The sequence below is a fragment of the Podarcis liolepis genome (genome assembly GCF_965112155.1).
Source record: "Podarcis liolepis genome assembly, chromosome: 2".
Lineage (NCBI taxonomy): Eukaryota > Metazoa > Chordata > Lepidosauria > Squamata > Lacertidae > Podarcis > Podarcis liolepis.
In genome coordinates, this window is record NC_139555.1 from 117,445,410 (window position 1) to 117,471,144 (window position 25,735).

Consider the following 25,735-nt stretch of genomic DNA (forward strand, 5'->3'; position numbering starts at 1 on the left):
TTGAAGGGTTCATTTATTTCTGAGCCGGTAACAACAGAGGTTGGTTCAACAGGTGTCTTTTTTAGGAATAAAAACATACACAGGAATGACGGAGAGCACATAAAACTAAAACTTTGGGGGGTAATTTTATTTTGATTCTAGACATCCCAGTTCCTGATTCTTCCAGACCATGCCTCACTTTCAAGCCTATTTCTTCAGGGTCATAAGGGATTGAAATTTGGTCCCCCACCTCAAGAAACAAAAGCTGAAATACTAAGTTCTGCCACCGACAGCAAGTTCTGGGCTCATGCAGAATACCATATGGAAAGTCAATACAGTAAACATTTACATTCCCCCCCTCATTACTTTTTTAAAAAAAATGAATTTCTTTTATGTTTGCTAAATTCCCAAATATTTAATATTTCAGGCACAGAACAAGCAAGAAATCAGGAGTTTGATTACTTTTCAAGAAAAGCTAGATAGTATAATGCTCTGTTTCTGAACTGTACCATTAGTACCCTGGGCATGACTTAAATACATTTGTTAAATATCATAATATCAAAAAAATTCAGACTGTCTTTTAGGGCATAAATTATTTTATTTTATATTTTATACTTTATATTATGTTAACGTTTATATTATTTAGCCTTTTAACATTGTTTTAAGGGCTGGACAGCTCAGTTTGGTTAGAGCCTGGTGCTGATAAAGCCAAAGTTGCAGGTTTGGTCCCCATATGGGCAGCTGCATATTCCTGCATTGCAAAAGTGTTGATCTGCCCTCCAGCTCTACAACCAGGCAGAGGGCCTTCTCAGTGGTGGCACCCACCCTGTGGAACACCCTCCAATCAGATGTCAAGGAAATAAACAACTACCTGACTTTTAGAAGTTTTTTATGTTTGATGTTTTGTCATGTTTTTAATCTTTTGGGAGCTGCCCAGAGTGGCTGGGGAAACCCAGCTGGAGAGGTGGAGTGTTTTTAATTTATTTATTTATTTATTTATTTATTAATTATTATTATTATTATTATTATTATTATTATTATTATTATTATTTTCTATGATTCCTCGTGAATTTATCATGGCATGTGTTTCTGTTTTTAAACATGCCACTTGGAGAGCTTGGTAAGAAGCAACTAATAAATCATAGAATCACCACAGAATCATAGAGATAGAAGGGACCTCTTGGATCATCTAGTCCAACCCCCTGCAGGAACATGCAGCTGTCCCATACAGGGATTGAACCTGCAACCTTGGCATTATCAGCATCACACTCTAAACAACTGAGCTATCTAGGCCCTCCTGGAAATATTAATATTATTATTAATAATAATGTCACATGCAAAGCACTAGAGTATATCAAACAGTACAAGGATACGGGAGACACACACACAAAAAAAAAAGATCTAAAAGAACTATGGTATATCACATAGTGAGATAGAACATAGGGATGAACAGAGTCAATACTACTGGTCTACCTAGCTAGCAGCTGCTCTCCAGGGTTTCAAAATGGGAACCTAGAAATGCCACCAGAGATTGATTGAGCCAGGGATTTTCTGTCCCAGGGTATGAATTGTAGCAGAGTAAAAAAAGCAGTGCAGATTCCAAAACAACACGTGGTTTCAAAAAACGACTCAGATGCAGCCAACTTCATTAGCAAAATTTACTAAGGCAAATTCATATAACAAGATCCAGATCGTGGATAGCAGAAAAACTCTTTAAAATCCAGTTGCAGTAAGACAACAGTAAAAACAGAAACCTTAAACTTAACGTACTTATGTACAATGCACTCAATGAGAGGAACAAACTGAAGAGAAGAGAGAGACTGAACGAAGGGAAGCAAGAAACCAGTCATTCCCAGCCTGCAAATTAATAACAGACAGTTAAAAACATCTTGGCCTTGAGAAACGTGTTAAGGTTCACAGCCAAAATAGCACCTGCGTGCTTCCTTAGCAGAATGGAAATTTGCAAACCAACTAGAAACTTCCAGCTTGTGCCACATGCAGAGAACATACCAGAAACTTCTGCTTGAATCGATAGACGAGAAATGGTTTCTATACTTGGCTTCTATAAATGGCTTCTATTTGAATCAATAAACTATCAATGTTTCCGTACCTCAGAAGCGCTATACCTGACTGTTATCTTCTGTATGCATAGCCAATACTCTGCCACTGAGCTAGGGTCCCCTTCAAGAGAAAACAAGATCCTAGTCCTCATGGGCAGCTGTTTAAACAGGACTCCTTGTGGGGAGTCAGACCAGGGTGGTCTACAGTGACAGAAAAGGCATCAAGAAACATATGTGTGTTCCAGATCCAATTTAGCACCCCAAAAATGTTTGCCTTCATTTCCCTTTTAAAGGCGCAGGAGCCCTCTCCCACGTCACCTGCCCACCTTTGGCACAGATTTAACACCCGTCCGGAAACATAAAACTTAAATCCCAACAGAACGCACGAATATCACAATCCTATCCAGGTTTTCTCAGGAGCAAACCCCGCCATTTCCAACAGAGCTTGCTCCCAGGTGTGTATAGGATTCTTGCAGTCTAGGATTCTCATCCCCAAAGGCCATGTGTCATTTGCTGCTATTAATAAAATTAATTCTTAAAAACAAAAGGGGTGTGTGGAAACAATAGCAATCAAACGGAGGAGATTTTAATCCCACCTTCCCCCGCCGCAGTTATGGTGTGGCATAAAAGCACAGGAAAATATTTGCGAATTTTAAAGCAAGTAGGTAAATTCCCATGAGGTTGCAGTGAGAGCCTTGATTCATTTTGTAACGCTTGGATTGCAAACAGCAGATCAATTTAATTATTATTATTTTAAAAGGTGGCATAATCCTACGAATGGGCCAGTGCAAATTTCACCCTTGGGATTTATTTGTTGCAACTGAAAGGTCCTATTCCAGCCTTTCAAACTCACCCCCACCTCAGGTCTGCTGCAGCAAGGAAAACACAACAATAGCTCCACAGCACAAGCTTAGCTGGGAGCTGGAGGAGGAAGGGACTTTGCAGTATTTACAGTCCGCCCCCCTCCTCCTTTTCAAATTTCTTGGCTTCTCTGGGAATCAGTGCTCTGTGGTTTTAACCCTTTCAAAGGGCCACCCTTGGAAGCAAAAAGGAGAGAAATGGTGATGAGCAGCAGCGGCTGATGTCCATCGGGAATGATAGGGCGAAGGGCAGGGAGCCCGACAGTAGGTGGCGCCGGAGAGCCGATGATCAGTGGAGCCGACCAATTCTAGTTGAGCCACCCATCTTCTTTCCTGCCCAGCAGTGGTGTAGCTTGGGGGGTGCAGGGGGGGCCGGCTGCACCGGGCACAACATCTGGGGGGGCGCGCTCGCACTCGCAGCTCTCTGCCCCTACCTGGCTCACTCACTCTCTCTCACTGCAGTGCTGGCTGTGCGAATCCGATCCGAGCCGCTGGGTCGCCGCCCACTGTGGAGGGGGTGGGTGCCAGGCGTGCGGTGCGGAGAGAGAGCGAGGGACTGTCTGGGGGAGGGACAGTGCAGCGGCCGCCCAGCGCAGCGCTGAGCGCGGGAGAGAACCACACCAGTCCAGACCAGGCAGCAGCAAGAAGAAGCTGGCAGCGGCAGCAGGTTAGGGGTTAGGGGGCGCAAATTACTTGCCTTGCCCCGGGTGCTGACAACCCACGCTACGCCGCTGCTGCCCAGCTCTGCAAAGGCAACGCTGGGGAAGAGGAGAAGGTTGACTGGCAGAGCCACCCCCTGGAATGGCTTTAAAGCAGGGGTCAGCAACCTTTTAAAGCCGAGGGCCGGTCCACCGTCCCTCAGACCAAGTGGTGGGCCGGACTTTATTTTTTTTGGGGGGGGGGGAAATGAACAAATTCCTATGCCTCACAAATAACCCAGAGATGCATTTTAAGTAAAAGCACACATTCTACTCATGTAAAAGCACACTGATTCCCAGACCGTCCACGGGCCGGATTGAGAAGGCAATTGGGCCGCATCCGGCCCCAGGGCCTTAGGTTGCCTACCCCTGCTTCAAAGGAAGGAGATAGCTGGCCAGGGGCTGGCTGAGGGCAGGCTGAGGTTGATGCTGGGTTGACTTAATGGGTCAGCCTCCATTGTGAGGGTATCTGAGCAGAACTGCAGATTCACTGTGTCAGAGTCAGCGAGGGCTTCATAGAATCATTGAATAGTACGGTTGGAAGGGGATCCAAGGGTCATCTAGTCCAACCCCCTGCAGCTCAGGAATCTCAACTAAAGCATCCATGGGTGAATCCTCAGCACATCACCAGGTGGGGGCTGGGAATGCCCCCCAACTCTTACCCTGAAGAGGAGCTGCCAGTCAGTGCATGTAGGTAGACAATGCTGAAGACGCAGAGCTGGGAAGCGCAGTGGCAGGAGTTCCTAAAGGCAGTGGAGTGCCCTCACTTTGAGTTGGCCGCCTCGCCACGTCTAGATCCCGCGCTGTCACGAGATACAAAGTTGTTTCCGGCCCCGAGGGAAGATGTGGCAGACACTGGTCAGTCCCTTCAAGGAGAGGCGGAAAGGAAGCCACTGGAAGGCGTCCACCAGGCACAAGGTGATGATGAGAAGGTCAAGGAAGAAACCTCCATAGAGGAGCTTTCCAGTAGAGAGACATGGCGGTGATGCTTCCGGCAGCTCCACTACCAGGAGGCCAAGGGGCCCCGAGTGGTTTGCAGGCGGCTCTGGGAGTTTTGCCACTGATGGCGGACCAAGGAGCAAATCATGGAGCTTCTGATCCTGGAGCAGTTCTTTATGGTCCTTCCCCAGGAGATGAGGAGCTGGGTCAGGGAAGGCAGGCCTGAGACCTGTGCCCAGGCGGTGGCCCTGGCAGAGGATTTCTTGCAGAAGCGGCCCGAGAGACTGGAAGGGCGAGAGAGAGATGTAAGTCAGTAATCACAAGAAGAGGAGAGAGGTGTAAATCAATTATCCCAAAGACTCCCAACATCAGGGATGTGTTTGAGGTTGTTGTTAAGTTGTGGGTGAACATATTAGACGACACAGTGATTCTTCAAACAGCTCTTGTTTATTCACAGGCCAGAACAGAACTGAAGGGTTCAGCCAGCCTGCTTATATAGAGTTCCAGTACAACGTAACTGTAACAACTTTCTGAAACTATCCAATCACCGAACATCACTTTCAATCCCTTATTTGCATATGTGGACCTGAGTGAAAACTATCTACAGTATCCCCCTACTGGCCCAGGGTGAGAACTTCAGTACATAACAGTTGTGATTTAGGATAAGGGAAGGGGCCATAGCTGAGTCGCAGAGCATCTGAGTTGCTTGCAGAAGGCCCCATCTCTAGGTAGGACTCAAGGTTGGGTAAAGACTCCCTGTCAGAAATCCTGTTCAACTGCTGCAAGTCAGTGTGGACAATACTGAGCCGCTTAATAATAATAATAATAATAATAATAATAATAATATATTTATATGCCTCCCAACTGACTGGGTTGCCCCAGCCACTCTGGGCAGCTTCCAGCAAATTAAAACATCAAATACAGTAAATTCAGCAACTAGGTTGCTCCTTGGTTCAAGAAGGTTTGAGCATATTTCACCGATCCTGGTCCGACTGCAGTGGCTACCGATTAGTTTCCGAACCCAATTCAAAGTGCTGGTTTTGACCTATATAAAGCCTTAAACGTCTCAGGATCGCAGTACCTCAAGGACCACCTCTTTCCATATGAACCTACCCAGACTCTGAGATCTGAGGCCCTCCTTCGTGTGCCTCCTTCTTGAGAGGTCCGGAGGGTGGCAACACGAGAACGGGGCCTTCTCTGCAGTGGGTCCCTGTCTGTGGAATTCTCTCCTCCCAGGGAAGTTCGCCTGGCACCTTCATTAAACACCTTTAGGTGCCAGGCAAAAACGTTCCTTTTTTACCAGGCCTTTGGTTGACCTGATCAACATCCTATATACCCTTTTAAAATGTGGATTTTTTTGGGGGGGGTGTTATTGGGTTATGCCTATGGAATCTCCATGTAGGGTTGGGAGAGATTCCCTGCACGAAACGCCAATCAGTGTAGACATTACGGCTCCCAGGGTTTCCTCTCTGCGTTTTTTCTTCTCCTGGTCCATCCACTGTGAAACAGAAGAAGCTGGACTCCCTGCAGACAAGACTCACAGGGCTCACCTCTTCCCATAGGGAGATGCGCAAGCGATGCGGCTGGAAGGAATCCAACTGGAACAGCTTTCCTCAACATTTTATGGCCTTGCCAATAATTTATCCCATGGAGCTGGGAAAAGTACAGGAGTTTATTAAAAAAAACAAACCACCACAAATGTGTCACTGCGATGCTGTTAATCTCGCCCATTCAAATCTCCTTTATTTTATTACTCTAATCTAATCTTTGTTACAGCTTTCTGGCAAGATTACATTTTATGATCAAATATGTAACTTAACATTGGTATTTCTATGGTTGTTAAACACTGTAAAGGTTGGCGGTCAGAGGTCAGTGCTACCCAATCTGTTAAACTTTGCAGAGTAGAACAGTTTAACAGCTTTAAGTGTCTGCCTTAATTTAGAGTACAGTGAGTACATGGGGACCTGGAAGCTTTTCTGAGAATCAGCCTAAGAAACCCAAGCTTCTAGCCCACATAATTGCAGAAAGACCTTGAAAACTTAATATGATCTTACTATATCATAAAGTTGTAATGCTGTCATCATGCTGCCATTTGCAATGCCCCCAACAGGTGGCCACGATAACTCCTGTGTGGTGACAAAACAGCAGGTAGGCAAGTAAGCGCAGGTGGAGCAGGTGGCCCAGGTGAGCCTTTCAAAGGAGGGAGGGAGGTGCTTCAGAGCGTGGTATATGGCAAACTGAAGTGCCTTCCTTTCTCCATTAAAAACACCACTGGATCAATGTTTAAAGGAGAGGGGTGCCTTAAAAGGGGCTGAAGGCAGGGTGAATTTGATTTAAATCACGATTTAAATCACTAGACAGTAAGACTTGATTTAAATCATTATTTTACAGAATGACTCATTCTTGCTGGCATAATCTTAATATTTATAACCAGATGAAGGTTTCATTTTTGGAAAAATAAATTTTCAGGGTAGTTTTTACAGTTATATCAAAAATTACTGATTTGTTTATACTGTTAGAAATACATAGACAGATATTTATGAAGTTATTGTGAGGCTTAATAAGTTAACTGTTTATATTTGGACAACTTTTCTGTTGCACTTTATTGGAAGGAGAAAAACAATAATTTCCTTAATAACAATTTATTTAACTAAAATAACATGATAGCATATGTATCCATGTTCCTTAACTGATGTGGTTAAACAATTTAAAAAACCCAAAAAACCTAGACTGAAAAACGTAAAACAAATCCTTATTTCCTGATGAATAGCCTTTGGACTATAATGTAACTTAAATAGAAAACTATCTTTAAATCTGATTTAAAGAAAAAAACCTGATTTTTAATTTAATTTTTTAAAAAACCATTGATTTTTATCCACCCTGGTTGAGGGGGAGGTGTGGTGGGAGGGGAAGAAGAGGTTTGGGCAGGCTGGGGGGGTAGATAAGGGTGAGGCACAAAGGAAGGGCATTGGTCAGGTATAAGGGGTGGGGGTGGTTCTTTCCACTGTTAACTCTCAGCTGTCCTGTCTGCATCTGACCTGCAGCAGGAGTAGGGATGGGGGTCTTCCAATTTCAGTTCCCTTTGGTTCCCGGTTTTCCCACTCTTAAATTTGGTTCTCTACATTTTTGCAGCAATCTAGGGGTCAGCAAACTTTTTCAGACCTTGTGGGGGGGGTGGCGAACTATATTTTGGAGAGACAAAAAAATGAACAAATTCCTGTGCCCCCAAAATAATCCAGAGATACATTTTAAATAAAAGCACACATGCTACTTGTGTAAAAACACCAGGCAGGCCCCACAAATAACCCAGAGATGCATTTTAAATAAAAGCACACATTCTACTCATGTAAAAACACGCTGATTCCTGGACCGTCCGTGGGCCAGATTGAGAAGGCGATGGGGCCGGATCTGACCCACAGACCTCAGGTTGCCTACCCCTGCTTCGAACCTTCTTTTCAGAAACCTTCGTGGGAATTCTGCAGCATTTTAGTGTAATATATAATATATATATATAAAAATTGTCCAGTAGCACCTTAGAGACCAACTAAGTTTGTTCTTGGTATAAGATTTCCTGTGCATGCAGACTTCTTCAGATACCAGAATTTTAGTGTGGATTTCTACGAATCAACACATTTTTGTGTGTGCTGTTTCGACTAACACGAACATCATTTCAAGCAATTTCCCCCAGTATAATGCATTTTTGTATGCTACTTTCACTAATACATTCAATTTACATATACATGTGCCTAATAGATGCTTTTTGTAAACTTTGGCTTGTTGGTGAACAGCACTGCAAAATTCAGAGAAGTGCAAATATGAGAAGAATGGGTGTGTTTTGGTTATCACATTGTTTCAGAAAGTGTGAATTTGGCAACTTTGGTTCCAAATATGAGCTGAATTTGCCCCCCTCCCCTCATCCCTTGGAGAACTTCTGACTTGGTGCTCTTTAGTTTCCCAGTATCTCTGATCCATGGAGTTGATTGCAGGTCAGCTTCACACAGAATTACCATATTTTTCGCCCTATAGGACGCACTTTTTCCCCTCCAAAAATGAAGGGGAAATGTATGTGTGTCCTATGGGGCGAATGCAGGCTTTCACTGAAGCCTGGAGAGCGAGAGGGGTCAGTGCGCACCGACCCCTCTCGCTCTCCAGGCTTCAGGAAGCTATCCGCAAACCGTGGGAGAGCTGCGCGACTTTGCGCAGCTCTCCCATGGCTTGCGGAGAGCTGCCTGTTCTGGGGGCTGGGGTCGGGGGAAGCTCGGGCTTCCCCCGCCCCAGCCCCGTGCCTGGGGAGAAAATATGTATTTTTTTCTTTATCCCCCCCCCAAAAAAAACTAGGTGTGCCCTATGGGCCGGTGCGCCCTATGGGCCGAAAAATACGGTACCTCGTTTTTCCGTGTATAAGACGCCCCCATGTATAAGACAAGCCCCAATTTTAAACCTAACTTTTTGGTAAAAAAAAAACACCCTAGTCTTAGACACGGAAAAATACGGTAATTCTTATCTTTAAAATCTCGGTAGATAACAGATAACTGCTACCCATAAAAAGGGGGGAAGGAAATGAGCCCATAGTTAAAAAGCAGAGTGAGAGGGAGGACAGGGAATGGCAGGGAATGGCAGCAAGTGTTGTAAAATATAAAGTGGGCAGGGCAGATCTCTTGGCCTTTACATCTCCTGCCAGCCTATAAGGGGAAGTTCTTCTTCACATTGGCAGGGAGGGTCCCATTTGCAACACTCAAGCGGCATTGAAATTTTCCTTCTGCAAAAAAAGGGAAAACACAAATTGTCAAGTAGCTCATTTGTATGGCCTGCAGAAGGGACTAGAGCTGGCAAAATAACACAGCAGATCTTATTAGCGGCTTCCTTGTTAGGTAAGTGGTCTTGTTTTTGAATCTTTGCAAAGTGTCTTGTAATGAATTCATTTAGACATGAATGAATGAATAAGCGAATTAAAAATGTGCAAGAACTTGGTTAAGGAGGATATTAAAATGCAAGGCTGCCGTTGACCTTATGTTCTAACCCTAATAGCCTTAGACCATTTAGCTCAAGGTGGTCTACACAAACTATGCATTTCTTTCTTTTTTATAATAATATTTATTGTTTGCCATTTTAACAATCCAATAAAAACCACATAAAAAACATTCCAAATTATAATACAATCAAACAGTCCAAATTTTATGCTGAATATGATTAGAAGGGACCGGTTGGTTAAAGGTATACAGGTCGGAGCCAAACAGTACAAATTGAGAGCATTTGCAGATGACTTAGTATTGACGTTACAGGAGCCAGAATCTAGTACCAAAAGAGTTTTAGAACTGATTCAAGAATTTGGTCAAGTTGCAGGATTTAAGTTGATTTAAGTTGGTCAAGTTTCCTGCTTGGCAGGGGGTTGGACTCGATGGCCCTTGTGGTCTCTTCCAACTCTATGATTCTATGATTCTATGAATAAATCAAAGACTAAGGTTTTAGAGAAAAATTTAACACCAATGGAGGGAGAGAGAGGTTTCAGAACGAGACAGGTTTAACAGTGGTTAAGAAAGTTAAATATTTGGGGATCAACATGACAGCAAAAAATGGGAATTTATTCAAGGACAATTATGAAAAATGCTGGGTTGAAGTGAAAAAAGATTTAGAAATTTGGTCTAATTTGAAGCTTTCACTGCTGGGCCGTATTGCTGTGGTAAAAATGAATGTATTGCCTAGAATGTTGTTTTTGTTTCAAACATTGCAAATTGTGGTCAAAATGGACTGTTTCAAGAGATGGCAGAGAGATATTTCTAAATTTGTCTGGCAGGGCAAGAAGCCTAGAATAAAATTTAAAATACTAACAGATGCAAAGGAAACAGGTGGATTTGCCCTGCCAGACTTTAAACTTTACTATGAATCAGCAGCTTTTTGCTGGTTGAAAGAATGGCTGCTTCTTGAAAACACTGACATTTTGGATCTAGAAGGTTTTAACAATGTATTTGGATGGCATGCATATCTGTGGTATGATAGGGCACATAAAGCATTTAAAAATCACATTGTCAGGAAAGCATTGTTTAATGTCTGGATAAGATACAAGGACTTATTGGAAAATAAAACTCCAAGGTGGTTGTCACCGATGGAAGCAAAAGCTCTGAAAAAGCTCAATATGGAGGCCAAATGGCCGAAATATTGGGAAATTTTGGAACAAGACGGAGATAGATTGAAATTGCAGAGTTTTGAGAAATTAAAAAACAAAGTGCGAGACTGGCTTCATTATTATCAGATAATGGAGACATATAATTTGGGCAAGAAAATTGGTTTCCAGGTGGAAAAATCAAAATAAGAAACAGAACTGTTAGAACCCAAAACTAAGATTTTGTCAAAAATGTATAACTTGCTGTTGAAATGGAATACTCAGGATCATAGAATCATAGAATCATAGAGTTGGAAGAGACCACAAGGGCCATCGAGTCCAACCCCCTGCCAAGCAGGAAACACCATCAGAGCACTCCTGACATATGGCTGTCAAGCCTCTGCTTAAAGACCTCCAAAGTAGGAGACTCCACCACACTCCTTGGCAGCAAATTCCACTGTCGAACAGCTCTTACTGTCAGGAAGTTCTTCCGAATGTTTAGGTGGAATCTTCTTTCTTGTAGTTTGGATCCATTGCTCCGTGTCCGCTTCTCTGGAGCAGCAGAAAACAACCTTTCTCCCTCCTCTATGTGACATCCTTTTATATATTTGAACATGGCTATCATATCACGCCTTAACCTTAATGAAACGGTGAAATCTGCTATGATTAAATGGGCACAAGATGTTGGACATAACATTATGTTTGCTGACTGGGAACAGTTGTGGACCACAGGTATGAAGTTTACGGCATGTAATGCCTTGAGAGAGAATATTATGAAAATGATTTACAGGTGGTACATGACCCCAGTCAAGCTTGCAAAAATCTATCATTTGCCCGATAATAAATGTTGGAAATGTAAAGAAACTGAAGGTACATTCTTTCACCTTTGGTGGATGTGCCCAAGGATTAAGGCTTTCTGGGAAATGATATATAATGAACTGAAAAAGGTATTTAAATATACCTTCTTGAAGAAACCAGAGGCCTTTCTCCTGGGCATAGTCAGCCAATTGGTGCCAAAGAAGGATAGAACTTTTTTTATGTACGCTACAACAGCAGCAAGAATACTCATTGCAAAGTATTGGAAGACACAAGATTTACCCACTCTGGAAGAATGGCAGATGAAGCTGATGGACTATATGGAACTGGCAGGAATGAGTGGCAGAATCCGAGACCAGGGAGAAGAGTCGGTGGAAGAAGATTGGAAGAAATTTAAAGACTATCTACAGAAATATTGTAAAATTAATGAATGTTAGAATGATGTTGGATAGAAATTAAGTGATTTCCAGCTGTAATGCTTTAAGGGAATATGAAAAATGGGTTGTTAATAGGGAAAAAATCTAATGTTACTATTTTAAGACCAAAGATTAGGATAAGCAAAGAGGGTAAGGATTTGCTGAGCCAACAAATTGAACTGGAATACAAAAAAGGGAGGTATGAGGAGGTCCGGGAAACAAGCTAAGGAAAATAAGTAATAGAAAAATGGAGTGGTTTTTAACCTTTTTTGTTTTTTGTTTTGTTTTGTTTTTCATTTAGTATTGTAATATCTTTTAAAAATCTTAATAAATATCTTATAAAAAAAATATGCCACATTATAAATCTTTGGGTGACTTCCCATGCTCTGGAGGTCAAGGAGTGATGATCTCACGTAGTACTGCATTCCTTAATTAGGCCACATTTCTAATCCACGTTTTCCCCAAATATACGCATTTCTGTACATACAGTTTGGCTGAAGACGTGCATTGCAAAAATTGAGTTTTGAAGGTTAGCTGTGTTTTGGTTCTAGAAGTGTGAAATGGGTGTATCCCCCTTAACATGCACAAGTAATCCAGTTTCGCCAAGGGAGCTTTGATTTGATCCAGAATCGAGCAAGCCTCACCTCTTCTTCTTGTGTGTGTCCCTCACTACTCCAGAAAGTGCCTCGCGGAATTCCCTTCTGCCTTTCAAAGTGTGTCTAGAATGAGAGGGCAAATGGGGAGTTTAGCTGGAAGTTCTTCAGACAAGATCCTCTGCAGCCTGGTCGTCATCCTTGTGGGCTTGTTCCTTCTGTCAGGTAAAGGTTTTCCCAGTGCTTCTGTTCATTTACCTACAAATTCAGGAGTACGAGGGCCCGTTCACTATTAATATACTTCTTCTTAATTGTATTTCAGTTCAACAATTACTTTGATAAAATACATCTTTTGTGACATGCAAATGGCCTTAGATACCTATTAGGTCCATAAATTACCATATAACATATACAGTGGTACCTCGGGTTACATATGCTTCAGGTTACTTACGCTTCAGGTTACAGACTCCGCTAACCCAGAAATAGTGCTTCAGGTTAAGAACTTTGCTTCAGGATGAGAACAGAAATTGTGCTCTGGCAGCACAGCGGCAGCAGCGGGAGGCCCCATTAGCTAAAGTGGTGCTTCAGGTTAAGTACAGTTTCAGGTTAAGAACGGACCTCCGGAACGAATTAAGTACTTAACCCGAGGTACCATTGTACAGTCACACGTCATGTTACGTATGCTTCAGTTTGCGTGTTTTCAGGTTGTGTCCCGCAGCGACCCGGAAGTACCGGAAAGGGTTACTTCCGGGTTTCGCTGCTCGCGCATGTGCAGACACGCAAAATGACATCACACGCATGCACAGAAGCGGAGAATTGCAACCTACGCAGACGCGGGTTGCGTTCTTTTCAGGTTGCAAACGGGCTTCCGGATCAGATCCCATTCACAACCAGAGGTACCACTGTATTCAACACAAAAGACAGCGACAATTTGTTGTCGACAAAGGACAGCTGGACATATAAAGGGCCCCATTACCTTCAGTAGCTGAGGGCCGCATCAAACCTAAATCCGGCCCTGCCTTGCAGTGGTGTAACCTGCCCTGTGACCTTAGGGTGTCGGGTGGGAAATGAACAAATGAGTAGTAGTAGTGATTAATAATAATGAAGAAGGGATCCTGGACTAGATGGGCCATAGGGCCAGTGTGGTGTAGTGGTTAAGAGTGGTGGACTTGTAATCTGGTGAACCGGGTTCGTGTCCCCGCTCCTCCACCTGCAGCTGCTGGGTGACCTTGGGCCAGTCACACTTCTCTGAAGTCTCTCAGCCCCACTCACCTCACAGAGTGTTTGTTGTGGGGGAGGAAGGGAAAGGAGATTGTTAGCCGCTTTGAGACTCCTTTGGGTAATGATAAAGCGGGATATCAAATCCAAGCACTTCTTCTTAAGCAACTCCAAGCTTTCTCCCTCCGGCGCCTTCCAGCCGCCTCCAAGTGCAGAGGCAGAGCAGAGCCATCCTGGGAAGGAACCATGGAGGGGCTGAATCTCCTCCGTGAATTTGTCCAACCCCCCTTTGAAGCCACCCAAGTTCTTGACCATCACTACCTCCTGGGGGAGGGAATTCCATAATTTAACTCTATGCTGCATGAAGAAGGACTTTGTGGAGGAATGATTATTTTTATTTATTGGATTTATATACCGCCCTATACCCTCAGGGCGGTTCCCACAAAGGATCACAGTATCCCCTTGATCATTTTTGGGGGTGCCCTTTACTGGACCTTTTCCAAGTCCACAAGACCCTTTCTGAGACGAGGCAACCAGAACACAGTACAGTGGTACCTCGGGTTAAGAACTTAATTCGTTCCAGAGGTCCGTTCTTAACCTGAAACTGTTCTTAACCTGAGGTACCACTTTAGCTAATGGGGCCTCCTGCCGCCGCCACGCGATTTCTGTTCTCATCCTGAAGCAAAGTTCTTAACCCGAGGTACTATTTCAGGGTTAGCTGAGTCTGTAACCTGAAGCGTCTGTAACCCGAGGTACCACTGTACACAGTATATTCCAAAAGGGGTCACATCATAGCTTTGTAAAATAGCATTATGAAAGTGGCAGTCAACCTGTTCATTGAGCCACCTACTATAACCCCAGGGTCTCTTTCCTGGTCCATCACCTCCAATTCAGTGTTTATGTGAAAGCACTTTTTTTGCACTTCAGTCACTACATTTGTATTGTGCAACATTTTTTTATTTTTATTTTGTTATGCCTTATATTTCAACAGTCACGGATCTCTGTAAAAAATTGCTGGCTGCCCCAGAACACACACACCCACACACCAGCCAGGTGTGCTCCAGATAGTCTACATATTTTATTTAAAAGGATTTATATAGTGCTTAATCTTAAAAACATCTGAACAGACTGGGGCTGGTGCAGGTTGCTGGTCAATACATTGAGGGCACCGGCTTAGGGAAGGCTAGGCTATGCAGCTGATGGATTGTTTGAAAAATGCCCTCACTCTCTTCTCCTATTTCTCTTGCTACCCATGTCATGAGCAGAAGCTGCTTCTCTGAAAGGGAAGCAACTGGTCCTGTCTGGACAGACACAGAAATACCCCTCCTTGTCCGACCGCGTTGCCGAAGACTTGCACATATTTACCGTGTGCATCTATCTGAACAAGACTAATAAAAGTGTGGGCACTTGGGCGGCCTTTTCTTATGACATCAACAGTTCCTCCAGGGACCCCAAAAATGTGGAGCTGGCTTTGTTTGCCAATAACTATACCCTGCAAATGTCCCTTTTCGGCACCCTGGTTGATTTGGGGAAAGATCTCCTGGTCCCCAAGACGCATCAGATGTGCTGTGTGTGGGACGGGAGCAAGAGCTTGCTCGAGGTCTTCCATGATGGGGGCAGGATGATGAGCAAAGAGCTCCGTGAGCTCAGACGCAAGCACCTGAAGCCAGGTGGGACTTTTGTGATTGGCTGCCTCCCCAAGAAGCAGGCTGAAGACATCCGCTTCGTGGGCACCCTGCATTATTTCCAAATGTGGAGTTCCGTGCTGGAGGAGCAGCAGATGAAGAAGTGTTCCTCTGGAGATGTTGTTAGCTGGGAAGGCGATTACTGGTCCTTGAACGGCGCAACACTTGAGTCCGACCATCGCCAAGATTGCGGTGAGTATCATGCCAACAGAGCCTGTGCAGGAGCCTCCTCCATCTTGCTTACGCCCATCATTATGAACAATACGTTTTCACGCACACACCCCAATGTCTGAGCCTCAGCAGACCCCAAGGCTGCCTACGCTCACCCAGGTTTCAGTTTCCTTGGAATGAAGGCTGGCGGAGACTATGGTGTCTTTAAGATAAAAAAGGTAAAGGAACCCCTGACCATTAGGTCCAGTCGTGACCGACTCTGGGGTTGCAGCGCTCATCTCGCTTCATTGGCCAAGGGAGCTGGCGTACAGCTTCCGGGTCATGTGGCCAGCATGACTAAGCCGCTTCTGGCAAACCAGAGCAGCGCATGGAAACGCCGTTTACCTTCCCGCTGGAGCAGTACCTATGTATCTTCTTGCACTTTGATGTGTTTTCAAACTGCTAGGTTGGCAGGAGCAGGGACCGAGCAACGGGAGCTCACCCCGTCACAGGGATTCGAACCACCAACCATTTGATCAGCAAGTCCTAGGCTCTGTGGTTTAGCCCACAGCGCCACCCGCGTCCGTCTTTAGGGTATATGGTGTTATTTGCCCATATGTACGGGGTGAGCTCCCGTTGCTCGGTCCCTGTTCCTGCCACCCTAGCAGTTCAAAAGCACGTCAAAGTGCAAGTAGATAAATAGGTACTGCTCCGGCGGGAAGGTAAACGGTGTTCCCATGCACTGCTCTGGTTCACCAGAAGCGGCTTAGTCATGCTGGCCACATGACCCGGAAGCTGTTTGTGGACAAACACCAGCTCCCTCGGCCTATAGAGCGAGACGAGCGCCACAACTCCAGAGTCGGCCATGACTGAACTAAATGGTCAGGGGTTCTTTACCTTTACCTTTACAACCTGAACATGGGATGGAAAGGCTCACAGCATTAATCCTACAGCAGATCTTGTTTCCCATTAGATTCCCAGGGAGATCCTCAAGCCACAGCTTTGGGTCCAGCACACAGAGCAAGACAAACCTTTGTCTCTCCAGCTTCCAGCATCAGCCAAAACTCTCAAGCACAGACTGCTCTGGCCTCTTGTTCCCCATCCTTTGATGGCTGGTAGCATCAGCCAAATGCTTTGTTATCTAGAGGTTTGTCTGCACTGGAGCAGAAGGTAGATTCACACCAGCCCGCCTCCCCATCAGTGTAGAGGAATTTCCCTTCCCATGCCAGCACTATCCCAGATCTTCCACCCTTTAGAATCATATCACAGAACCATAGAATTGTATGGGATCCCAAACACCCTCTAGTCCAACTTTCTGCAATGCAGGAATCACAACTTTATGGGTGTGTGTGTTAATCCTTGGGAAATCCAAAATGGCCAGGATTTTTTTCAAAACCCTAATTCAAGCAGGGTGGGGGGATGGGCCTTGGGACAACACTAGGGTGGGGTGTACGTCACTATGTCAATGGGGAGACAGGCCAGTGCAAGCCCACCTAACTCCAGTCTGGACAAGTTCTCTGACCAAGCTTTTGAGATCCTGGTTGGAGACAGAGCGGTAAAGCTTTATTTATTAATCTGCCGTGCGAAATCTCTGCTATGGCGTGTGGGAACTTCTGCACAAGCTATAAATTTCCTCCTTTGCCTTTTATGGCTGTTTTTGACAACCTGAAATTTATGAAAAGCTGATAGTACCTGGAACAGATAATGGGGAATGAGGACAAAGGAGGAGAACAACAAGCAGTTGGGTGAATTTATTGGAGCGCATGACTGGCCAGCAGATAAGAGCCCCTCTGAGGTCCTGTTGCTGTTCACCGAAAGGCAGATCTGCCCTTTCATGAGCATCACGGGAAATGGCCCTCAGGGAACTTGTAGGGGGTTCAAGCTGTGGGATTTTATTCCATCTCAACAAAAGAAAGCTGTATTCTTGCCCCACACCTATTTAACCTATTTTTGAATGACATGAAACATCTAGGTAAAGGTAAAGGGACCCCTGACTATTAGGTCCAGGCGTGGCCGACTCTGGGGTTGCAGCGCTCATCTCGCTTTACTGGCTGAGGGAGCTGGCGTACAGCTTCCAGATCGTGTGGCCAGCATGACTGAGCCGCTTCAGGCGAACCAGAGCAGTGCACAGAAACGCTGTTTACCTTCCCGCTGGAGCAGATTCCATTTATCTACTTGCACTTTGACGTGCTTTTGAACTGCTAGGTTGGCAGGAGCAGGGACCGAGCAACGGGAGCTCACCCGTCGCGGGGATTCGAACCGCCGACCTTCTGATCAGCAAGTCCTAGGCCACCCGCGAAACATCTACCTGTTGTGAATGGCCGCCCTCCTAGGTTAGGACCTAAGGCAGTTCCCATATTTTTATATGCAGATGACACTGTCCTCCTCTCCTGCACCAGAGTCGGGCTCCAGAGATACCTAAAAGCATTCTTTCATTAACCTATTACTCAAACTCCAAGATCTTGGTATTTTCAAAGAGTTGGCATCCATGTGAATGGTGTATTGGTGAACCCTGTCTTTATTCGTATTTATGCATTTCTCAATCTTGTCTTTATTTGTCTCTGTGCATTTCTCCCTCTTTTCAACAGGGTCACGTGACTTTAACTATACATCTTTAGCTCCACCACTGACTAGCAAAGCCCCTGACCCCTCAGTCACAGGTACGTAGCGAATAGAATGGGGTGATCCGGGTTAAAATCTTTCCTCATGGGCAGCTGGCCCTGGGCAGGGAACCTGTAGGCCTGCAGGTGTTGGGCTCCAACTCCCATCAGCCCCTGCACCCAGCATGGCCAATGGTCAGGGCTGATGGGAGTTGGAGTCCGGCAGCATCTGGAGGACGGTGGGCCCAGTCCCAGGTCCTGAATTTCAGGGAGATAGCAGGACCCTGGCTGGGTCTTCTTACGATTATTTATTTCCTAAATTTATATCCACTTTTTATTTATATCACAAAATACATTATATACCAATTGATTGTAGTAAAATCATCATCATCATCATCATCATCATCATCATCATCATCATCTCAAAGCTGTTGAATCATCCAGTGGCGTAGCGTGGGTTGGCAGCACCTGGGGCAAGGCAAGTAATTTGCGCCCCCTAACCCGTGGATTTGTGCCCCCTAACCCTAACCCCCAGGTGCTGCGCCTGGTGCGCCCAGCCCCCCCTGCACCCCCCACGCTACGCCACTGGAATCATCCAAGGTAGCTAACAAAAATGTATATAATAAATAATAAAATTCTCTTGATAATATTCTCCTCTCATCAGTTATCACAAATTTAAAAATGCCCAGTTTTCTAAGTATATATAATAATATGTACAAGATTTTCACCCTGTTTTAGACCACAAGGACAGGTAGATTCAATTCAGAATATGGCGTGTTTCTGAACCTTCCTTCCGAAACAGCTGAAGCCATCAGATTTGAGTGGGTCTTGTAGAGTGACAGAGATGACATGTATTTCAAGATGTTCATTCCCACTGGAAATGCTGCCCTGGAAACCACAGTTGTAGTTATCAAGGACACCAGTACAGCTTCTACCACATTTCCTATTGGGCCTCCTGAGACTCAGTGAAATCCTGAGCCAACTCTAATGTGGTTGTAACTGTGCCTCTGTCTTCTTTAGCAACAACCTCTAAGTCTGCAGTCACACTTTTGGACGATGGTCTTCCATGAATCTCTTCTGGGACTGTTCCTTCATGGGCTGGTGTGGAGGACTCCCTGGTCCTGAATGGGGTAACTGTGCCCCTGAAGGACCAGGTGGGAGTCATTTTGGACTCACAGCTGACCATGGAGGCACAGATCAATTCTGTGTCCAGGGCAGCTGTCTACCAGTTCCATCTGGTACGCAGGCTGAGACCCTATCTGCCCACAGTCTGTCTCACCAGAGTGGTGCCTGCTCTGGTTATCTCCTGCTTAGACTACTGCAACACGCTCTACGTGGGGCTACCTTTGAAGGTGACTCGGAAACTACAACTAATCCAGAATGCAGCAGCTAGACTGGTGACTGGGAGTGGCCATCAAGACCACATAACACCGGTCCTCAAAGACCAACATTGGCTGCCAGTACATTTCCGAGCACAATTCAGAGTGTTGGTGCTGACCTTTAAAGCGCTAAATGGCCTCTGTCCTGGCCTCTGTCCTGTATACCTGAAGGAGCATTTCCACCCCCATCGTTCAGCCCAGACACTGAGGTCCAGCTCTGAGGGCCTTCTGGTGGTTCCCTCCCTGCGAGAAGTGAGGTTACAGTGAACCAGGCAGAGGGCCTTCTCGGTAGTGGCGCCCGCCCTGTGGAACGCCCTCCCATCAGATGTCAAGGAAATAAGCAACTATCCTACTTTTAAAAGACATTTGAAAGCAGCCCCGTTTAGGGAAGCTTTTAATGTTTAATGCTGTATTGTGTTTTTAATATTCGATTGGGAGCCACCCAGTGGCTGGGAAAACCCAGCCAGATGGGTGGGGTATAAATAATAAATTCTTATTACAGTGGTACCTCTGGTTAAGTACTTAATTCATTCCAGAGGTCTGTTCTTAACCTGAAACTGTTCTTAACCTGAAGCACCACTTTAGCTAATGGGGCCTCCCGCTGCCGCCGTGCCGCCGGAGCACAATTTCTGTTCTCACCCTGAAGCAAAGTTCTTAACCCGAGGTACTATTTCTGGGTTAGCGGAGTCTGTAACCTGAAGCGTCTGTAACCTGAGGTACCACTGTATTATTGTAATTTTATAAAACCAAATGGACAGTGTCTCCTTCCAGGTCTGATGAAGCCACACCCAAAGCAGAACCAACAACATCAGCAGCTGATGGGGTTCCTTCTAACTCTTATGTGAAAATACCAACCTCTGACAGAGATGGAACAACACATCAACAGGAGTTGATTGCATCCACCTCTCGACCCGATGGAGCTACCCCTCAGGGCATCTCAATTCAACCCACCTGGGACATGCCAACTTCTCAGTATGCTGAGACAGCTCCCAAAAGCACTTGGACTGTGCCCACCTCCAAACCTACCCAGGTTTCTTCAACCTCTAGATACGATGGGACGACACATCAGGCTTCTGAAACCGTATCTGTTCCTCATCTTACCAATACAAAACTTATCACTGAATCGAAAGCATCAACCATCGATATAAATGCCAAGACCACGCTGGAGACTTTTTGGTCTACACCAGCACCCACAGGAGCCATGCCAGCTCCAGGTAATAGATGGGATTTACATTAAAACTTAATGTGGAAGCAAGATATTAAGTTTACTGCCTGTTACACAATTAGAGAAAACCAGATGAAGATGATGTACAGGTGGTATATGACTCCCGTCAGACTAGTCAAAATATACAAATTAAAATCAAGTAAGTGTTGGAGATGTCATGAGGGAGAGGGAACAATGTATCGTGTGGGGGGATGAGGGAAAATTAAAAAATTCTGGAGCAATATTCATGAAGAATTAAAAAAGATGTCTAAAACATCATTTGAGAAAAAACCAGAAGTGTTTCTATTAGGCTTAGTTTCAAAGGACATCCCTAGTGACAGTAAAAAAGTGTTTTTATATGCTACAGCCGCTGCCAGATTGCTAATAGCTAAAAATTGGAAAGGGGACAAGATTCCATCAGTAGCAGAGTGGCAGTACAAGCTTTGTGAATTCACTAAATTGGCCAAAATGACAGCAGCGATTACAATCAAATCAGAAATTAAGAAAAGAAGGGGAATGTGTGGAAGAACACATGACAAAACATTGTTCCAAAACAAATTTATTGATATGCATTGACTGAAGTTCATAAAGTTAAGGTTAAAAGAAGAAAAGGGATTAATGGGGAATATGTAAATAACTTTCTTTAACGCAATATTAAAGGAATGAAAAACAATGGAAGCTGAGCATGGGTGGAAGGAAGTCACAACGGTACAAATATGGAAAATAGATAGATAGATGATAGATAGATAGTTTAGATAGATAGATAGGTAGGTAGATAGATAGATAGATAGATAGATAGATAGATAGATAGATAGATAGATAGATAGATAATGTATTGCAAAGAATGATTAAGGATGTAATTGAATGTAATATTGCAAAATAAAAGGGAAAAAAGGAAAAAATAAAATAAAACTTAATGTTTTATTCAGCTCATGTGACCAAACCCCCCTCACAGTCCAACAGAAAATTTCTCCTTATCTGCATTGAAGTGATAGTTTATTTGTCAACCTTCTCAGTGGCAAAAGGAGCAAAGATTCCTTAAGCGGAATAATACTATTAACAAAATAAAAAAAATATATCCTTCCTGTAGCACCTTAAAGACCAACTAAGTTAGTTCTTGGTATAAGCTTTCGTGTGCATGCACACTTCTTCAGATACACTGAAACAGAAGTTGCCAGATCCTTCTATATAGTGGGGAGGGGTATTACTCAGAAGGGTCAGAAGTAATATCTGCCAATCTCCAGTTCCCACCACCCTTCTGAGTTTTTTATGCTTTTCGATGACCTTGACCTTGCCGATAAAGTTCCGTATAGTTAAAGCTATGGTTTTCCCAGTAGTGATGTATGGAAGTGAGAGCTGGACCATAAAGAAGGCTGATCGCCGAAGAATTGATGCAGATGTAATTCTCCTTCCTCTCTTGTTGCAGTAACGTTCTATAACATCCAGATGAACTTCTCTGTGTTCTCCAATCCTCCAGAGACATTTGATTACTACGATGTTAAGAAGCTCTCAACAAACTGGGTGAGTACTAATTCTTCTCTTGCCCATCCCTGGTTTACATGTTAGCAGATTATAATCAATTCCACCATACAGAAAGTGGAGCACAAAGTCAACCCAAACTATGTTGTTGTTTAGTCGTTTAGTCCTGTCCGACTCTTCGTGACCCCGTGGACCAGAACACACCAGGCACTCCTGTCTTCCACTGCCTCCCCAATCAGCATGGCTAATGGTCGGGAATTATGAGTGTTGTAGCCTAACAACTTCGGAGGGTTCACAGGTTTCCCTATCCTTACTGCAGATCAGCGTTTCCCAAACTTTTTTCAGGCCATTGTTTTGATAAACTTGTGCCGAGTGCCCCACCCTTTCAAAAGCATTATTCAGGATAGCAGTTTGCACAACTCCCTTAAGAGATTAACACAATAAAATTCTAAACAGCAGCAATTAAGTGCACATTGATTTAAAATTCAGTTCAAATGACTTGTTGTTGTTGAGTTGTTTAGTCGTGTCTGACTCTTCGTGACCCCCTGGACCAGAGCACACCAGGCACTCCTGTCTTCCACTGCCTCCCGCAGTTTGGTCAAACTCATATTAGTTGCTTCGAGAACACTGTCCAACCATCTCGTCCTCTGTCGTCCCCTTCTCCTTGTGCCCTCCATCTTTCCCAACATCAGGGTCTTTTCCAGGGAGTCTTCTCTTCTCATGAGGTGGCCAAAGTCTTGGAGCCTCAGCTTCAGGATCTGTCCTTCCAGTGAGCACTCAGGGTGATTTCCTTAAGAATGGATAGGTTTGATCTTCTTGCAGTCCATGGGACCCTCAAGAGTCTCCTCCAGCACCATAATTCAAAAGCATCAATTCTTCGGCGATCAGCCTTCTTTATGGTCCAGCTCTCACTTCCATAACCCAAACTATAGGCCTCTGATTTTCATCTAGCACTGAGCTATTGCCCTGGTGGGATGGCTTCCACTTGCCCAACAGAATTTCCTCTGCCTCTATTCCCCGGGCGACCCTGCAGGCCTGCCCCCCCATTTGGTTTAGGGGTTCCCTCAACCCACTGGAGCAGATTTGGGGCAGGCAGGGGGAGGAGAGTGAGAGAAAGCTACATTCTGCAAGTAGAAGACTTAATTACAGAACAGCATTTGCCAGGTATGTGCACCACTATGTGTGAATGCTTAGGAGTCTGTTCTGGAGTGGGTGTATTCATTCCTAGTTGTGGGGCAAGCTCAAGGGATTAGCAGCAATAAGCTCTTTTAAGGCAGCTACTACCGCAGTGTTTAATGGTTGGCTTTTCACAGAGGATCACTATCGTTAGACAAAATGCTGAACAATTTTTACCCAGGGAAGCAAACTATATATATGTGTGTGTGTATTTATATATATATATATATATATATATATATATATATATATATATATATATGATATTTATTAGAAGTTTAAAAATTACAGAAAAAAGGGAAAAAAAGAAAACAACAAAAAATTGACAAAACATACATTACAATACATAAAAGGAAAAGCATAAAAACCAATACAGCAAAAAAAAAATAACATTAAAACACACATCCAATGTTCCATATCTTTATCTTTCATTTACTTGTTTCATCGACCTCCTCACACCTCCCTTTTTGTATTGTAATTTAATTAATTGTTTCAGCAAATTCTTTCCATCTTTCTCAATTTTTGTTATATAATTTATCTTAACGATCTAACCTATTAATCAACTCAACAAATCCTTTCCATCTTTCACTATATTCTGTCATTCAATTTACCTTAATTTATTTAACCTTATCTTACCATAAAAAAACCTTAAAACTTAATACTTATTTGTACATAACTCCTTATATCATTTCTACTAAAGCCAAATAGTTTCATTCCAACATTTTTCCTAATACTCGTTAATTTTACACTAATTCTCAAAATAATTTTTTAAAAACTTTCTTCCAATCTTCATCCAACGTCTCTTCTTCCTGGTCTCGGGTTTTGTCAGTCCTTCTTGTCCATTCCATCTAGTCCATCAACCTGGTGATCTTATGTCCGAGGCTCTTAAGTCTTTTCCATGTCCCTTCTGCAGATCTTCTTCTTGTTTATACCTGCACTTTACTTTGTCTTTTGTTGATCTTTTTCTTAATTTCTTTCCTTTCTCATTGGGGGGTAGGTCTCGGGAGGACTCCAATCCAAAAATATCTCCATCTCCCCTCAGCAGATCAGCCCATTCCCCACAGTCCCATTCCCCACAGTCAACACTGTAATCCAGAAAGTATTTAAAAGCATGTTTCAAAGTCCTTCCAAAATTAAGAGCCCTCACAACTCCAGACCCCCCCTGGTCCACTCCAGATTCAAACTTCAAGAACAGCGGCTTATGCTCCTGCAAGGCCTCGAGTCTCTCCATTTGTGTTACTTGAGGTTCAGCAGCAACCTCCTCCATTATCTTCTGCACTTGTGCTTGCACTGTCAAAACAGGTTCCTGGGTTGGTTCCTGAATGGTTTCTATATGGATATTCACCATTTGTCCAAAGTTTTTAACCACAACAGTCATCAAATCCATCTTCTCATGCATCTGCTCCAGCAAAGTGCTTGTCTTGCAAAAAGCAAGCACCAAAACTTTTTCTAAACACATTTTTATTCAAGGTCAGAGTCTGGTCTCACGATCCTAATCTTCACAGCTGTGAAATCCCCAGATCAACTCCAGCAACAATTTAACAAGCTCCCTCTAGAGGAGACAATTTCTATTTGTATCCATCTTTTGAAAGCAGGACCAACAGAAGAAAATTACTTTCATTTTTCAAATATTTTGTTTCTTTTGAATGCAAGAGGCAACATTGGAATCAATTTGTTTCTCTTTTTTAACTATCTGTCAAAAGACGTTCCATTCACAGTCAATGAACTTCCCCATAAATTTCTGTCTCTGACACCCCGTTCCCAGGTTTGAGACGGTGGAAATTTATCTTTCTTTACTCTCTCTCCTGCAGGCTTGAACAGTCACAAATTCACCCCCTTTTCTCCTGCTTCCAAGAGGGGTTTTGGTGGTAATAACTGAAGGAAATTTAGACCTTTATATACGACTTTCCAGGCTTTAGCTTGCAAAGTTTTTGCTTCAATCTATTTACCAAAATGGGAGGCGGACTTCCTGTTTAGAACCTTCCCGCTTCAGTGCCAAATTAAAATGTTTCTTAATCCAATTTTCCGTTCTACTCACGGGTACTTGTTTAGAGTCCAATTGTCCACAGGAAAAAGTCAGCGCTCTCCAGCAACGGCTGTGTGGCTTCACTCCGTAAAAGTAGCGGTTGATTCAAAACACCGCGCCACTCACCCCGCGTCGCTTCGGATCCCCGAAAAAGGGTTTCCCTGCGAGTAGGGGAGGAGCTTCTGGTGTCAGCCGAATCCCACGTTCCCAGGCTTCCTCCGCCTGGGATTTTTAAAGGGTCTCCACCTTCGCCGCAGCGGCAAGACCCGATTTTCACGGAGCGAGTTCCTCTCGGTCAGAGGAACTCCGCCATTGCCGATGGCGCTAACCCGGAAGTCTTCCAGGGAAGCAAACTAT

General features: G+C 44.1%; 3 protein-coding genes across 5 annotated transcripts in view; 2 read left to right on the plus strand and 1 right to left on the minus strand.

Moving 5' to 3' along the window:
* The window catches only part of LOC310701490 (uncharacterized protein), a 56,504-nt gene that overhangs the window by 7,653 nt on the left and 23,116 nt on the right, over positions 1-25,735 (minus strand). For 2 of the 3 annotated variants that reach the window (XM_083492454.1, XM_083492453.1), the window contains exon 3: positions 2,893-3,641. The gene's annotated coding sequence lies outside the window, so the exon portion shown is untranslated. Of the gene's footprint in view, positions 1-2,089; positions 2,523-2,892; positions 3,642-25,735 lie in introns of those variants that run through there. The other variant, XM_083492455.1, reaches the window with a different exon arrangement.
* LOC310700937 (uncharacterized protein) lies at positions 12,369-25,169 on the plus strand (the record flags this gene model as incomplete). Its single annotated transcript, XM_083490890.1, has 6 exons — positions 12,369-12,686; positions 14,945-15,556; positions 18,103-18,174; positions 20,252-20,707; positions 22,124-22,218; positions 25,164-25,169. Exons 1-6 carry the CDS (start codon positions 12,593-12,595, stop codon positions 25,167-25,169), a joined length of 1,335 nt encoding a protein of 444 aa, XP_083347016.1. The 5' UTR covers positions 12,369-12,592.
* LOC310700939 (adhesion G-protein coupled receptor G4-like) overlaps positions 12,605-25,735 on the plus strand; it is a gene marked incomplete at its 5' end in the record, with an annotated part of 51,154 nt that continues 38,023 nt past the window's right edge. The window contains 4 exons of the mRNA XM_083490896.1: positions 12,605-12,686; positions 14,945-15,556; positions 18,103-18,174; positions 22,124-22,218. Coding sequence (XP_083347022.1) covers positions 12,605-12,686; positions 14,945-15,556; positions 18,103-18,174; positions 22,124-22,218 — 861 coding nt within the window. The remainder of the gene's footprint in view (positions 12,687-14,944; positions 15,557-18,102; positions 18,175-22,123; positions 22,219-25,735) is intronic.